Source organism: Haematobia irritans, chromosome 1, assembly GCF_050003625.1.
Source record: "Haematobia irritans isolate KBUSLIRL chromosome 1, ASM5000362v1, whole genome shotgun sequence".
Lineage (NCBI taxonomy): Eukaryota > Metazoa > Arthropoda > Insecta > Diptera > Muscidae > Haematobia > Haematobia irritans.
In genome coordinates, this window is record NC_134397.1 from 84,267,002 (window position 1) to 84,283,877 (window position 16,876).

At 32.2% G+C, this 16,876-nt stretch overlaps 2 protein-coding genes across 3 annotated transcripts in view; one reads left to right on the top strand and one right to left on the bottom strand.

Annotated features, from left to right (window-relative positions):
- Positions 1–3,109, top strand: part of Myo81F (unconventional myosin 81F) — a 189,983-nt gene extending 186,874 nt beyond the window's left edge. Inside the window, exon 22 of the mRNA XM_075290991.1 lies at positions 2,753–3,109. Within this exon, the coding sequence (XP_075147106.1) occupies positions 2,753–2,830 (78 nt within the window). The 3' untranslated portion in view covers positions 2,831–3,109. The remainder of the gene's footprint in view (positions 1–2,752) is intronic.
- An 11,233-nt stretch (positions 3,110–14,342) lies between these two features.
- Positions 14,343–16,876, bottom strand: part of Snap25 (Synaptosomal-associated protein 25kDa) — a 73,805-nt gene continuing 71,271 nt past the window's right edge. For both annotated transcript variants that reach the window (XM_075290994.1, XM_075290993.1), the window contains exons 7-8: positions 14,919–15,063; positions 14,343–14,857 (exon numbers count right to left, since the gene is read on the bottom strand). In XM_075290994.1, coding sequence (XP_075147109.1) covers positions 14,795–14,857; positions 14,919–15,063 — 208 coding nt within the window. In that variant the 3' untranslated portion in view covers positions 14,343–14,794. The remainder of the gene's footprint in view (positions 14,858–14,918; positions 15,064–16,876) is intronic.

Sequence of the window (16,876 nt, forward strand, 5' to 3'; positions counted from 1 at the left end):
CCTCCAACGTCTCCTAACTGGACGTTATCCACTTGCCCTCTGATGTTTTAATGAAACCTGGAGCGTAGTTAGTGGATGCTAGTACCTACCGTAGTCTGGAAGCCTCGGACGTATTCTCAATACTGCTGCAGTAATCATTCCAAGAGTTTTGCTGAGCCCTTCTCAGTTCTCGCTTGTATCCTCCCAGATTCCTCTTGTAAGCGTCCTCCGTAGCTCTGGTGGACTTTGCTTTGTTAAAGAGCTTCCTGCAGCATTTCCTCATATTACTTAACTTCGTAGACCACCATGTTGGTGGATTTTTCACCCTTGGCTTTCCTCAAGGGTATGTAGCTTCAGTGAGATGTTGAAGGCTTTAGTAATCCGCTCCTCTGCGTGTTCGATATCTTGCACAGTGCTCATATTTGTCTCTGGTATGGAAATATTATATTGGTGGTATGAACATCAAACTTGAAACTGATGTAGCGATGATCTGAAAAGCTATGTTCACTTAAAACCTGCCACTCAGATATCATTTCATTCAGTTCTTGCGAGGTCAAGGTGACGTCCAAAACCTCTTGTCTGTTTTTAGTGACGAAGGTTGGGGCATCACCCTTATTGCAAACTACCAAATTAGTACGCAAAATAAACTCTAGGGGTGACTCTCCTCTTGTATTAATGTCACCACTTCCCCATCTACTATGATGTGCATTGGCGTCGCATCCCATAATGAGTTTTGTGTTTGTTTTCAATGACTCCCCAACTAAAGTCTTAACGGCACATGGAGGCATCTACCTATCATGTCCCATGTAAACTGAAGATGTCCAATATTTGCATTTGGCTATTTCTAAACTGGCGACGACAATGTCTGCATTGTACATTGCAGGAAGTAGAAACTTCGTTAAAACTTAATTTGTTCTTCTATGAGAGGGTGAACAGCAGTTAAAAAGTATAACAGGGCATTAATTTGTCGTAGTTGGAAATAAGTACCAACAATGATGACATCGAAACATATATTTCTGAAATTCTTACCGAAAATTCGTGAAATTTTGATTGATATTGCATATAAAGGGTGATTCTTTTGAGGTTAGGATTTTCATGCATTAGTATTTGACAGATCACGTGGGATTTCAGACATGGTGTCAAAGAGAAAGATGCTCAGTATGCTTTGACATTTCATCATGAATAGACTTACTAACGAGCAACGCTTGCAAATCATTGAATTTTATTACCAAAATCAGTGGCAGAAAATCCGCTTTTTTATCGACAAATTTTGTTCAGCGATGAGGCTCATTTCTGGTTGAATGGCTACGTAAATAAGCAAAATTGCCGCATTTGGAGTGAAGAGCAACCAGAAGCCGTTCAAGAACTGCCCATGCATCCCGAAAAATGCACTGTTTGGTGTGGTTTGTACGCTGGTGGAATCATTGGACCGTATTTTTTCAAAGATGCTGTTGGACGCAACGTTACGGTGAATGGCGATCGCTATCGTTCGATGCTAACAAACTTTTTGTTGCCAAAAATGGAAGAACTGAACTTGGTTGACATGTGGTTTCAACAAGATGGCGCTACATGCCACACAGCTCGCGATTCTATGGCCATTTTGAGGGAAAACTTCGGAGAACAATTCATCTCAAGAAATGGACCGGTAAGTTGGCCACCAAGATCATGCGATTTGACGCCTTTAGACTATTTTTTGTGGGGCTACGTCAAGTCTAAAGTCTACAGAAATAAGCCAGCAACTATTCCAGCTTTGGAAGACAACATTTCCGAAGAAATTCGGGCTATTCCGGCCGAAACGCTCGAAAAAGTTGCCCAAAATTGGACTTTCCGAATGGACCACCTAAGACGCAGTCGCGGTCAACATTTAAATGAAATTATCTTCAAAAAGTAAATGTCATGGACCAATCTAACGTTTTAAATAAAGAATCGATGAGATTTTGCAAATTTTATGCGTTTTTTTTTTTTTAAAAAGTTATCAAGCTCTTAACAAATCACCCTTTATAACTCAATTGTCGAAGTGGCGATGTTTTTTATATGTATACATCGTAACGGTTTTTCATTTGTTTATGAACTTAATTTTTAAACCCTGATATTTTTGAATAATGAATTGTTTTTAAAAGACTGAATAACGTCGTCAAAGTCCGGAACCAATCACGACATAAATCGAGGGAATACTGTAGTGGCATATAGTGACTCTGTTTTATGATGGTGATATCGAAATAAGTTTCTTTCATTTCTATACAGTTTTTAATGTTACAAAAAAAAATCCCACTATATCTATATATATATATATCGGAAGAGACTGTCCATTGTGACCATTGTAAAAGCTTTTTGTATTTTGTTATTGCGAAATATTTCTTATTTTAGTATAATATACATGATATACATTGTTAGTTGTCCAGACAATGCCTTATAACCGTAGCTTTGGGCGATCCGGGATCCCGGTAAATTCGAAAAAAAATCTCGCTTTCCCAGGAATGGAAAAAGTCCGAGGAAAAACCCTGAAATGGTTAGCATTTGCATACAAAAGGTTATAGGTTCAATCCCAATTTCGACTGAACATCACAAGGTTTTTATAGCTTGATTAAATAATTCTTTGAATTAATTTAATTAAAATCGGTCATTGCCAGTACTCTGTCCACGGGACTAAAAACTTCCTATTTTAGTGCATGTGCTATACCATTATACCAAAAACTATTATTGAAATTGTGTATAAGACCTCGAATATTTCTTATAAAATTAATACGTGTGTGTGTGTTTGTTTTATTTTCAGGCTTTTCAAATTGCTACGCTTATAAAGGAGTATTCTGAAATTGTAAAATCGAGAAAAAATATGCAGAATTTCTCTTAAATTGTTCCATTGATGTCATTTTGTGTTTGTTCATTAACCAGTTAATAGTCAGCTGAAATATGAAGCCATGTATTCTCGTAATTTGTATTTTTCTGTTAATTACATTTTATTATATTATGAGTTTAGTATATTCCTAGGTTGTCGCTGTAAAAATTAAGAAAATAAAACATAAACGTTAAAATATACACCATGTAGACACACGGGATAAATGAAAATCGGATACGTTGTATAAGTAAACAATGCGTTTAACTACAAAAATATAAAAAAGTAATAAAGTAATTAACTACATTTTTTTATTTCATCACACAAATTAGAAGTAACCTCTCTTCAATTTTTTGCATTTTTTATTCATCCCTTTTAAAATTTTATTGCAATTCTTACTATTTCGTTTACATATTAACTTAATCAAATTAAATAAACATATATAATAAAATGCTGTTGTTTTTCAATTTAACAAGCATTCATGTGTGTATCTTAAATTCTGTTGAATCCTTCAAATTATATGAATAATAAAAAATACGATTTCAAATGTTAGTAGAATAAATTTCGAAATTAATACAAAATATAAATAAAATCAAATATGTTTTATTAGTCTCGAAAAAGACTGAAAATTATGGATACGAATTTACTGGTGATTAAAGAATGGCTTTTTTAAATATTCTGAAGATTACTTTGAGATACACATGAGACTTGGATTGGATTAAGTTATAATAGTAGTGTGGAATTCAGACTGACGTAGGCAATAGGTCTATACTGATCCAACAAACTACAAATATTTTCTAGACACATTCGAAAAATAAAATACTTAACTAAATAAAAGATTATTGAACGATTTGAACAATCCAGATTACCCTAGCCCCTAAAAGTATACAGCAAATAATATTCGAAATAACGAGTATCCATTATTTTTATATACAGCTTATTTCTTATATCCGGAAGAAAGCAATTGCGAACGAACGGTATTCACTCACTTTCGTCTAGTCTCTTTAACTTCATTTTGCTCGTTCGCATGTCTTATTTTCAGATCTTAATTTTTTCAAATACTTGAAAAAGACCCATACTTTTTAAAAATGCACCCTCAAAAAAATCGCCTCTCTAACATATGTTCCAAACATATTTTGCAGGAAGCACATATATTATTGGATACTGCCGAAACATTAATATGTTTGTTTTATGTGAACATATTCTATTTTTGGAAGCATTTTGAGCCAAAAATATTATATGCTTGGAAGAATTTTCCCCAAAGAAGATTGTGCTCATTTCCTAACATAATTTTCACTTCCACGAAATTTTTTAGTTCTTGGCACCTTTTTCTGTAATACAAATAATGTTGAAGAAATTATTCAATTTTATAATTTTTTTAAATTTTACCTTTCGCCTGGACGGAGAATCGAACCGAGGACCATACAGTTTGTAAGCCAACATACTATCCACAGGGCTACGTAGCTGTTATAGTCACCAGTAGACAAACGTTATAAGTTACATTTATATAGCATATTTTGCAGCGCCCACGAGCCCATGCAAACATAACATTATTTAACAGAAACATACATGTGTTGGCAACGTGGAGCAGTGGTTAGCATGTCTGCCGTACATGCAAAGGGTCGTGGGTTCAATCCCTTCTCCGACCAAACACCAATTGTTTTTTTTTTTAATTTACACATTTATATTTATACTATATTAAATTTTTATAATGAAACTTCGAAATGTGGGTTATTAAAGATTTACAGTCAGAAACAGTGCTTGATATAAACGAGATGGACTGAGCTTTTGGATAAAATATTATTTTTTTATTGCAAAAATAACAATTTTGTAATAAAAAACTGGTTTTGGTATAAAAGTTTGATATTTTGGAAGGAATTCAAAAACTCTAAGAAATGAAGAACGTGGGGTCGAGTATAAACATACATAAATAATTTTATAATATACACAAATTAAATAATATTTAGACTTAAATTAAATAATATTTAGACTTAAGCGTATAAAATTGTTGGCCTTATCATAAAGCAGTTTCCGAAACAACATATAAGCGGTTTCACAGAAATTACTCTCTTTCGATTCTCTCGCTGTGTTAATTTGATATCTTTCGTCAACCCTCCCGGTTTTTATCTCTATTTCTTTCTCTATACTCTCTCTCTCTCTCTCTGTCGCTCTCTGAATAAAATATCACATCATATATATGTTTACTCGAAATTTGTAAATTTATATATGTTTACATTCACACATATAATTTTTATGAAACATGCATGCCCCAAACATAATATATTCTAACATATTAACATATGTGTTCCAAACATTTAGTGTTAGTTTGAGAACATTTGCACTTAAATATATTGTGTTTAAAAATTGTGCCCGAAACACATTTTGTTTATATCGAAACATATGAAAACCATATTTTTCTAACAGTGTGATTTTCCATGAAATTCAATCTGGCATCAATATTTATGTGGCAAACTATTGTCACTTTTACAAAATAGACAGAGTAGAGAGATATGTATTTGTATTTCTACAATTAGAGTTATATTGAAATGGTTTTATATTTAGATATATATCACATACAGTATGCAACAAAACATATGCACGGCATTGCTTTCTATTATTGAAACAAATGAACATATCTGCATATCTACACACATGACTAATTTTTAAGCCGGTTATTTACGTACCTAAACTTTCGGAGAAGTTTGAAAATTTAAAATGTATAGATAAATCATATTATAAAATCGCCGACAAGACTGCAAATACGCTCCAATCTCTATTTACAAACCCCAAGACACAACTTGATAAACTGGACAAATCAAATGTAATTTATAAAATAAAATGCAATGTTAATTGCCAAACACAATGTCGAAAAGTATATATTGGAACGAAAAAAATAAATTAAGATCTGGAAAAGAAATACAAACCAAAAAACGGCACTGTGCAAGAGAAAAGCATGAGTCGACTTAGAGGGAGTGAGAGTGATAGATAACGAGATAAACTACAACAAGAGACTTGCATTAGAAACATTATACATCATTAACACTGCAACAGCAAAACGTACGAACTGGAGGTGTACACGTGGCTCGAAATTGTCGTGACTCACGAAAATTTTCGTGACTCACGCGTGAGTCGTCACATTTCGATTCTTAATCACACACACACACGTCGTTGCCATCAGCGTGAGTCATGAAAATTTTCGTGAGTCACGACAATTTCGTGCCACGTGCCCACAGAGTTATCGAAAAAATAACAGGGTGGCACAGAGACGTCAAAAACTGAATTAATGCAAGACAGGCAGACAATACCATGTTGGTATTTTCATAATACCATAGTTGTCGCCTTAGTAGTTTAGTTTGTTCAAATAAAGTAAATAGACACGTTAATTTCAATATTTCTTGGAAAACATGATGACTGAAAAAACCTAAATTTGTGGATATAGCGAAGTATTCGTAAGTATAAAATGTTTTAGTATTATTAATGTTTACTAATTCGGAACCATTCTCTCATTAGATACGTAAGAGACATACAATACTTTCCAAATCTCACAACAGACAGCTTGAGGCATGCAGAGCCTGGGATGGGACATAAAATTCAATGAATAATTTTGCATGAAAAAAGTGGTGAAGTGTGTGTACTATGTATTTTATAAATGTTTTAAAGGAAAAGTCATGGTTACGTGTGTTTTATTGAACTAATATGTATTATAACAATAAATACCAATACGGTTTTGGTATTATTTGGTAATACCACACTGTTTATACATCAATAACTTAATGGTATAAATATTAATACCGCTTAGGTATTATTTTTAATACCATTTTGGTATTTTCATAATACCGTATGGTACTTTCATGCTTTGCGTACCGCCTGTATCGTTCGGTATTGATATTGTACCATACGGGGTTGGCTAACTATCAATAACGTACGGTATCGATTTGAGCCCGTATGGTAATAATTTTTCTATGGGTGTATTGATAGAGGACATTATTCCCTACAATTTGGTTTACCACATGTATCTGGGAAACGCCGTAATTTAGCTTAGTTATCTGTGAGTACTGGTGATCAGGACACTATTTCCCCTGTCGAGTCCAGGAGCACCCAGAAAAAAGTGACCACTTCTTTAAATTAAAATAAACTCTTTGTGAAGAAAGTTGAACTTCGTATAGCGCCAAAGACTTTTTTATTTGTTTGAACGATGTGATTTTCGTAGAAATTAGGTAGAATGCATTCCATATATTAGTTAACATTTTCCTATTTATGCACCACTATACTACAGAATTAACTGAATTGAATTCATATATGGAATGATTTTATTGAACTTTTTTCAGCCATTTGAACAAATCTTACATATTTATGGTAAACCATTTACTTCAAAATTAGAACTGCTTACCTTCGTTTTAAATACAGTTTTATTTATTTACAAATATTTTTCTTCAATAAAAGACATGTTTTATTAATATATTAAATATATTTATTAAGAATCAATAGCATCGACTGGCCTTGAAATATTAGTTTATTATTCCACTATTTCCAATTTCCATGTAATGTTACGAACTGTAAAACGTAATGCTTTTCTTCTTCTTGTTCCTTTCACTGTTAATAAGATGCTGCGTAACGATTTTGTCCTCCTTTACAATTTCAATAGGTACAAATATAAAAAATCATAAACCAATTTTTTCACAAAAGGTTAGCGTCACTGTATGAATGTTACCTGATAATTGAAGATTCCAAAATGAAGACGAATGAAGGGGTTGTTATTCTGTTGGTGTTTTCGTTCTTTATACACCATCACGAACATTGATAGGCTTATTGTTTGTTATTTATGTTCAATAATTTTGAAAAAAAAAATCTCACTAATTTAAAGTAACAAATATTTTATATATTTGATTTGTTATTTATTATATTATTTTACTATATTATACCATACCGTAGATAAAAGAAATATAGGAAAATTTCCTATATTCTAACAAGTGTGCTTCCTTAAGTTTTGAAAGGATTGAATACTTCTTAGTTCGAATAAACTAAAATATTTTTTTGTTCGTATGTATGATAAGCTTCCTATAATAAAGGAAGTCAGAATTATCATTTTATAAGATATTTTACTAAATTTGAGAAAGAAAAGAAAGTGATCGTTCAAGCGTACAGAACACTAGTTGTCATTATTTCGTTTCTATAATGCTTTCAGCACTTAATTACATTTCGTACTTTTTTATACCCTTCCCCATCACAATTGCCGATTGTTGTCTGTGGTAGCGATGAGGATCTTGAAACAGGGATGAAAAGTCAAATTTTTAAATTGTATCAAAGAGAATAAAAAAGTGTACTTTTTAGGCTCAAATTGTACCAAATTTCAAAAATAATGGAATAAAATATAGTAACCGAAAATATAGGAAATCATTGCAATCATGTGGAAGTGAAGGAGATATAGTGAAGCACCTCGCCAAAAAAAAGTAAACAATTACTCTTAATCAATTGTTTTAAATATTTATATTGAAGAGCTTCACTACCACGGTACCACACAGTGATATAACATAGCTTTATGCAAGAAAATTTATTTATTTTCTGGTAAACCAAATTGTAGACCAACGAATTTTCTTTTGTTGTTGAGTAATTTATTTGAGGCTAAACAAAAGTTCGTTTGAAACAAAAGTTTGTTTGAAACGTGTATAATACACTTTAGAAAAATATGTTTTTCATATATTCCGATATAAGAAAATGTGTTTCGGGCACAATTTTTAAACACAATATATTTAAATGCAAAAACTAACACTAAATGTTTGGGACACATATGATAATATGTTAGAATATATAATGTTTGGGGCATGAATGTTTCATAAAAATTATATGTGTGAATATAAACATATATAAATTTACAAATTTCGAGTAAACATATATATGTTGTGATATTTTATTCAGACAGCGACAGAGAGTGAGTATAGAGAAAGAAATATATATGAAAACCGGGAGAGTTGACGAAAGATATCAACATAACACAGCGAGAGAATCAAAAGAGAGCAATTCCTGTGAAACCGCTTGTATGTTGTTTCGGAAAACTGTTTTATGATAAGGCCAAAAATTTGATGTGCTTAAGTCTAAATATTATTTAATTTGAATATTAGAAGGAGTATTCGGAGAAAAGAGAATAGACATTCAGAACCAAGAGAATAGACATTTGAAAAAAACATCATGTGTTTTCGCCTTGAGAGCAGCATTTTACGTATGTGTGGACATGTGTTTTGTTTATCATTTTGGCATTATGGGCACAATTTTTTCTTGTTTCGTTAAAAGAAATTCGTTAAAAGAAAACGAGGAGTAAGTAAAAATATTCATGCAAAGGAAATTAAAAAAACGGTGGAAAATATACACAAATTACAAAGGGATCTTCATAAAAATAACGAAAGGGCACTATTCTCTTTTTAGATTTGGTACAGTAAAATGAAAAAAGGAGGAAATAGTGAAAAATTAAACAGTAAAATGTATAAAAACAAAGTTTAGTTCCTCTTTATCAATAAGTAGTCCAAGAGGAGTTGACGGACACCTTCAAATATAAAAGCGGGCATTAAGTTCGAGTTTTGCAGCTAAAACAATTGAACAAGTTTATTTTCTTTAAAATGAATTATTAAAGAAAAGTAAAAGGCAAAACAAGGTCATTTTAGAGCGATAATGCTAACATAATACCGACCTTAAAGATAAAAATGAAATTAAGTACAAAACACGATAAGTTTTAAATGCATTTAAAATTGTGTTAAATGCTATTAAAAAAACTGTTCACGTTTAAATAAATTTATGTGTATATTATAAAATTATTTATGTATGTTTATCCTCGACTCCACGTTCTTCCTTTTTTAAAGTTTTTAAATTCCTTCCAAAACTTCAACCTTTATACCAAAAAACAGTTTTTTTGTTACAAAATTGTTATTTTTGCAATTAAAAAAAATTATTCAAAAGCTCAGTCACTGTTTCTGACTGTAAATCTTTAATAACCCACATTTCGAAGTTTCATTATAAAAATTTTATATAGCATAAATATAAATGTGTAAATAAAAGAAATTGGTTCGGTCGGAGCAGGGATTGAACCCACGACCCTTTGCATGCAAGGCAGACATGCTAACCACTGCTCCACGTGGCCAGCAAATGTATGTTTCTGTTAAATAATGTTATGTTTGCATGGGCTCGTGGGCGCTGCAAACTATGCTATATAAATGTAACTTATAACGTTTGTCTACTGGTGACTATAACAGCTACGTAGCCCTGTGGATAGTATGTTGGCTTACAAACTGTATGGTCCTCGGTTCGATTCTCCGTCCAGGCGAAAGGTAATATTTAAAAATTTTATAAAATTTAATAATTTCTTCAACATTACTTGTATTACAGAAAAAGGTGCCAAGAACTAAAAAATTTCGTGGAATTGAACATTATGTGAGGGAATGAGCACAATCTTCTTTGGGGAAAATTCTTCCAAGCATATAATATTTTTGGGCTCAAAATGCTTCCAAACATATAATATGTTCACATAAAACAAACATATTAATGTTTCGGCAGTATCCAATAATATATGTGCTTCCTGCAAAATATGTTTCGAACATATGTTAGAGAAGCGATTTTTTTTGAGGGTGTGTGGAACAGATTTATTTGAAGAAAGTAATATCATAGACGAAGAAAATGTATATATACCTTCCTTGGTCTATGTTTGCAGTGCGCAGTCATCGCACTCAATTACTCATCAAAGTGTTCTTGCCAGAGCTAATGGACAAATGCTAACGCAGCCAATAACTTTCTGTTGATGTGAGCAATCAAAAGTTGTTTGCAATATTATTGCAAATATTTTAGAAGTAAAAAGGTGTGAAATTACAAACAAAACTGTCATTTTGATCATTACACATAAATGCCCGGATACAAAAAACATGTTTACCAACATTAAGAATGTAAAAAACTTTTCCGTCGTCAAAAATGAATGAGCGGCACGGCAAGTGACTTCGACCTCGAATCATTTGAGGTCGCTAAATGCTTGTAAAAAAAGGTATATGATATTCTTATATTTGCAAGGATTGAAGGGAGCTACCGTGGTGCAATGGTTAGCATGCACGCTTTGCATACACAAGGTCGTGGGTTCGATTCCTGCTTCGACCGAACACCAAAACTTTTTCACCGTTGGATTATCCCACCTCAGTAATGATGGTGAGTGTTTCAAAGCTTCTCTAAGTGGTTTCACTGCAATGTGGAACGCCGTTCGGACTCGGCTATAAAAAGGAAGTCCCATGCATTGAGCTTAACATGGAATCGGGCAGCACTCAGTGATAAGAGAGAAGTTCACAATGGACTGAATAGTCTAAGTGAGCCTGACACATCGGTCTGCCACCTAACCTAACCTAAAGATTAGGTTAGGTTAACCTAACCTAACCTAAAGATTGAAATTGTAAAAGGAGGACAAATTCGTTAGGCAGCAACTTATTAAAACTGAAGTTTAGAAGTTGCAAAAATTACTTTTTACAGTTGAGAAAATGTAATATTACATGGAAATTAGAAATAGTGGAATAATAAATCAATATTTCAAGACCAGTCGCCGCTGATGATTCTTCATAATTATATTTAATATATAAATAAATCATGTATTTTATTGAAGAAAATATAAATAAATAAAACTGTATTTAAAAACGAAAGTAAACGATTTACCATAAAAATGTAAAATTTGTCCATATACGAATTCCATTCATATATTTATTCTGTGGTACATAAATATAAGAAAATGTTAACTAATATGTAGAATACATACTTCCTAATTTCTAAGAAAATCACATTGTTCAAAGAAATAAAAATGTCTTTGGCACTATACGAAGTTCAATACTAGTTAATTTTAACTTAAATAAGGGCCACATTTTTCTGGGTGCAGCAAATTCAACCGCCCACTCCGGAGTAACCAACATGAGGGGCGCAGAGTCATTTTTGGTTAGCAAGTTTTGTATCATTAAATTTGTTAAAACAATACAAATTGTTTATTTCAACAAAACATCAATAAAATACTACAAAAGAGCACACCATACGTACATTTCAAAATGTTCATTTATAACCACAGTGAGAAAAGAATAGAAGTTACATGCAATTCTATAATTTGTTGTAGGTTTTCCATTATTACTCGTTCACTTTATTTGCAACGATAGCTGATGGCCTTACACGGATGAAAAAGACTGTTTTTCATATGTTTGGCTATAAACATTATATGTTTGGAACACAAATTTGTAAACACAATATTTTTGATTGCAAGCATATAATGTTCATAAACTAGCATAACATGTTTGGGACATATATATTAATATGTTAGAACATATTATGTTTGGGCCATAAAATGTTTGCAAATATAATATGCTTGGATGCAAACATATATTAATTTAGAAATAGCCTATAAACATATATGTGTTTAGTAGCTTGGAGCGCTATTTAACAGGGAGCGATATTGAATTAAGTTGGTGGTTGTTGCTTGTTATTACAAAATTAACATTTTATTTTTCCTTGGGCAATTGATCAGCTACTTCTTTGATCCTTACAAACTGTGTGGTCCGCTGTTCGAATCCCCGTCCGGCAAAAGGTAAAATTAAAATAAAATAAAAAATCATAAAATTGAATAATTTCTTCTACAATGTTTGTATTACAGAAAAAGGTGCTAAGAACTAAAAAATCTCGTGGAAGTGAGAAAGATGTGGAGGAATATACAATTAGGCAGAAACAAAATTTTGAGCATTCAGGTCGAAAACCTATGTTGTTAGCACCTATATTACCTGTTTATTTTCATAATTCATTATGATTGTAAATATATAAATAAATAAATAAAATATTGAGCACAGTATTGTTTGGGAGAATTTTTTTTGAGCATATAATATTTTTGGGTGCAAAATGCTTCCAAACATATTATATGTTCACATAATAACATATTGTTTTTTGGAAGACAACATTATTGAATTTGGATGCAAAAATACAAAATGTTTGGAACTTAGACTACCCAAACATATATTGCTTTCAAACATATTATATATGGGAAGAGATCAAACATATAAATGTTTGGGCAATACCCAAAAATGTATATGCTTGAAGCAAAATATGTTTGGGAGTATATGTTACAGAAGCGATTTTTTGTGAGGGTGTAGCAGCCAATGCAACTTTTCTCTTTTTATCATACATTTACAGTATGATTAAAATAAACAAAACATAATTATTTGCAACGGCTAAGACCTAAAGGTGGGTATTAAGTTCGAGTTTAGCCGCTAAAATCGTAATTTTTTCACGATTACTTTTCTTTAATAATGCATTTTATGGAATACAAACTTTGTGAAAATTTGCTTTGGGCTATTCCCCATCAAGCTATAATGAAATCTGCAACAAATATGTATAATTTTATGCCTTTTTTACTGATTTAGTTTTCACTTTAGTGAAAAAAACGACGACTTTAGCGGCTAAACTCGAACTTAATACCCACCTTAAAGTAAAAATATCTGTCTTGCCTTCATGTTGAAACTGATTTGAGGCGTACTTTGTTTGGGTAAACAAAATTTGTTTTAGGTTGGGGGCGCAACTAAATTGATACATTTTTTGGAGGGCGCGCAGCAAATTGGGTCGGGAAGCTCTGGGCTAGAAGAAATAAACAATTTCAAATTGTAACCAAGTGTCACCATACTAGTGTGACCAAATATTGCAGTATTTAATTCCGCACATCAAATATTGTCAGGTACAACGTTTTCGAGTTTCTTCTGTATGGGCATTAGAGTTAAAACCAACATTGTTGCTATTTTATCAAAAATGTTTCTAAATTTGCCACGAATACACTGAAAAAAAAAACATGGCCGCTTCCAAAGATTTTGTCTTTACACTAAAAATGTATTATTGATTCCGGGCCAAAGAAGCGAAGAATTGAAGCAAGGATACATTTAGGACACAGTTCTCTTTTAAATTTGAGTTTTGCATACTAGATTCTAAGAAACAAATTTTAATGTATATGTTTTTCAACTTTTTTCTTCATGTGCTATGAATGTTCCTTAAAACGTGTTACCGACAACTTAAATTTCAAAATTCAAGTAGAAATTATCTTATGTTTCAAGTAAAAACATGTCATATTTTAGATACAAAGTTTAAATTGACCTTAGTCCAACAAAATTTTCTTTCATGTAAAGATACCTAATTTTAAGTCGAATCACTTAACTATAATGACAAAATTACGTGAAAAGTTTATCGACTCATGGACAAGGAAAAAACCTATGTCTTGTACGATATGCAAAATTCGCATTCGTATTTTAAGGACATGAAATCTTTTGGCTTACGACAATATTTTTTCAGTGTATGTTAGTTGCAGAATTTGCCTGAAATGTGAAAAGTTTTATCTTCAAAAACTTGTTTGGCAAGCGAACTCGTAGTTTATCTACAAACATATTTTCTCTGATTCTAACTTCAATTTTACAATTAATTCATTCTTATTTGCCTTATTTCAAAAACGTCGTTTGTTTAAAATAAATTTCCTATAATACATAAATAATACCACAATGCATATGGAAGACAGATAATAAACAGATTTATTTATGATAAACGAACATTAAATTCTGTGTAACAAAATAACATCTTAATAATAATAATAATAAATTACTATAAAATACGGTTAAGACATTTACATTTTGAAGTGAGCAAAAAATGTAAATGAAACAACCTTTGTATGATAAATCAATTGAGTAATTTTGTCTTCTGAAAATAAATCGTAGAGAACACGGTGATAACAAAAATGAATAATACTCTCGTTGTAGACATGTGATTTCAACTTATAGTATGATCTGTCGATTTACGAACAAAAACAATCGTCTCTATGACGTATGATGTGTTAGAAGCTGATACATATATACACATATATATCTCACTAAACACCTTTTGGCATTCCAGCTGATGATACAAATAATTACATACTTATAGTTTTATTGGTAGGGTTGAGAAAATAAACTGTTACTCCGTTTACTTCAAAAGTTGGTGCGCTCTTTGATTCGCCACTGCTATCCTCGCTTCATTTGATTCCGCCTTAAAAAATACAAAATCGTATTTAGCTTATTTTAATACAAACCTTTTAAATGACTTTTACCTTTCTATTAATCCGGTCAATTTGTCGGTTTTGATTCTCCAATTCAGAACCCATATCAAGTGCCATGTTTCGAAGGTTCCCTATCATGGTATTTACTTGTCCCATATTTTCTTCCATTTCATCTTCTCGTGCATCATTTGTTATTCTATAAATATATGCAAAAACATAAAACAAATTAGTCTAAAATTTATTTTTGGAAAAGGATTAAGGATGCGATGCATTCTTAACATTACAAACATATTTCAGTGATACGAGTATGAACTAAGAGTTAAGTTTTGTGACTTTGAAAGGTTTATATCTATACAAAACAAAATATTTTGAACCGAAGCTATGTTGTTTTTTTTTTTAATGGAGTAATTTAAAAGGGATTTGCAATAAGAGGTGTTAATTTGGTATTCGAAGAGTCAATTTCATAATAAAGAGGAAGGTATGTCTTCAATAATACAAAGCAATATCAGCCAACAATGTGGCCACAATAGCATGCAGGGAATACAAAAGTCGAAAATCGACCTTTTGTAGGAAAGTTCAAATCGACTTTTTTCTATAGTAGTTCTCAGAGTCAGCGGACGATATCATTTCTTTTAAAAATGTGTAATATTAATCGCAGCTAAAAAATGTAAAAAGTCGATTTTTCAAAATGTTGAAAAAGTTCAAAGGTTTATTTTACACAATTTTTGAAAAATGCGGTGCATATTTGAAACAAAAAATGTTAAAATTTCCCTTTAAAAGTATGAAAAAAGTGAGTTTAAAAGAACTTCCTGAGTAGTTAAAATAAGGAACATCTTTGGAAGGACATTTTTGTAAGTGCTTTTAAAGTTGTGCCTTTAGAAAAACTTCCAAATTTTTTTGCTTCGTATTAATGTCAATATTTGGTAATCGTTTCGATATTTTAAGTTCCAGGTCTTTAGAATATACTCCGAAACCCATTTGTCCATTCAATTTGGAGCCATCGATGTAGAAATCTATATAACGTTTATTTCCAGGGGTCTATGTGTTCCATGCCGCACTCTTGCCAATTAGAGTTTCAAACTTTTTGTCAAAAAGCGGTTTCGCCAGAGAGTATCCACTACGTTTGGTACATCTGGCATTATTTTGAGGACTGAACTGTGACCGAGCGTTTTTTCCGACCACACTGATAGCTTACGCAACCGTACAGCCGTTGTTGCTGCAGACTGTTTGTCTAAAGGTAATAGATGTAGTATGACATTAAGGGAATCTGCTCCTGTCTTACTGAATGCGCATGAGATACACAAGCACGCCATTGGCTGAACTTTATGTAAGCTTGGCGGCTGCTGAAGTGCCGGCAACCAGACCACAATACCATATAGCATTATAGGTCTAATCACTGCAGTGTACAATCAATGCAAAATTTTCGGGTTTAGTCCCACTTTTTCCCTATTGCCTTTTTGCACGAGTACAGGGCTACCGAGGCTTTTCTCGCCCATTCTTCAATATTAAGCTTAAAATTCTGCTTCCTGACCAATATAACTCCAAAGTATTTTGCACACTCACCAAGGGGAATTTCAATACCAATTAATTCCCTTAATTAAACATGGGAATTTTGCGTTCTTTACAGTACATTACTTGTTCTGTCTTTGCAGGATTTGCCTCTAGACAAATTTTCTTCACCCATTTCTCAGTCATCCGGAGGGCTCTCTGTATAATATCTCTGATTGTGGATGGAAAATTTCCCCTGACTGCTAGACCCACCATTTTTGTCCTTTCTTTTTCTTGTGAAACCAGAAGGTTGTTTATAGCAACATTCCAAAGAAGAGGTGATAGAACTCCTCTTTGGGGAGTGTCTCTGTTCACATACCTTTGTATGTTTGCTTGTCCTAGTGTGCCTGAAATACGTCTCTTCCTTAGAAGTTCCTTGATCAACATTCAGAGTCCATTTAATTTGTTTTTTACTTTATGTTTAGCTAATTTTTCTTTTACGATAGGGTGTAAATTCGTGA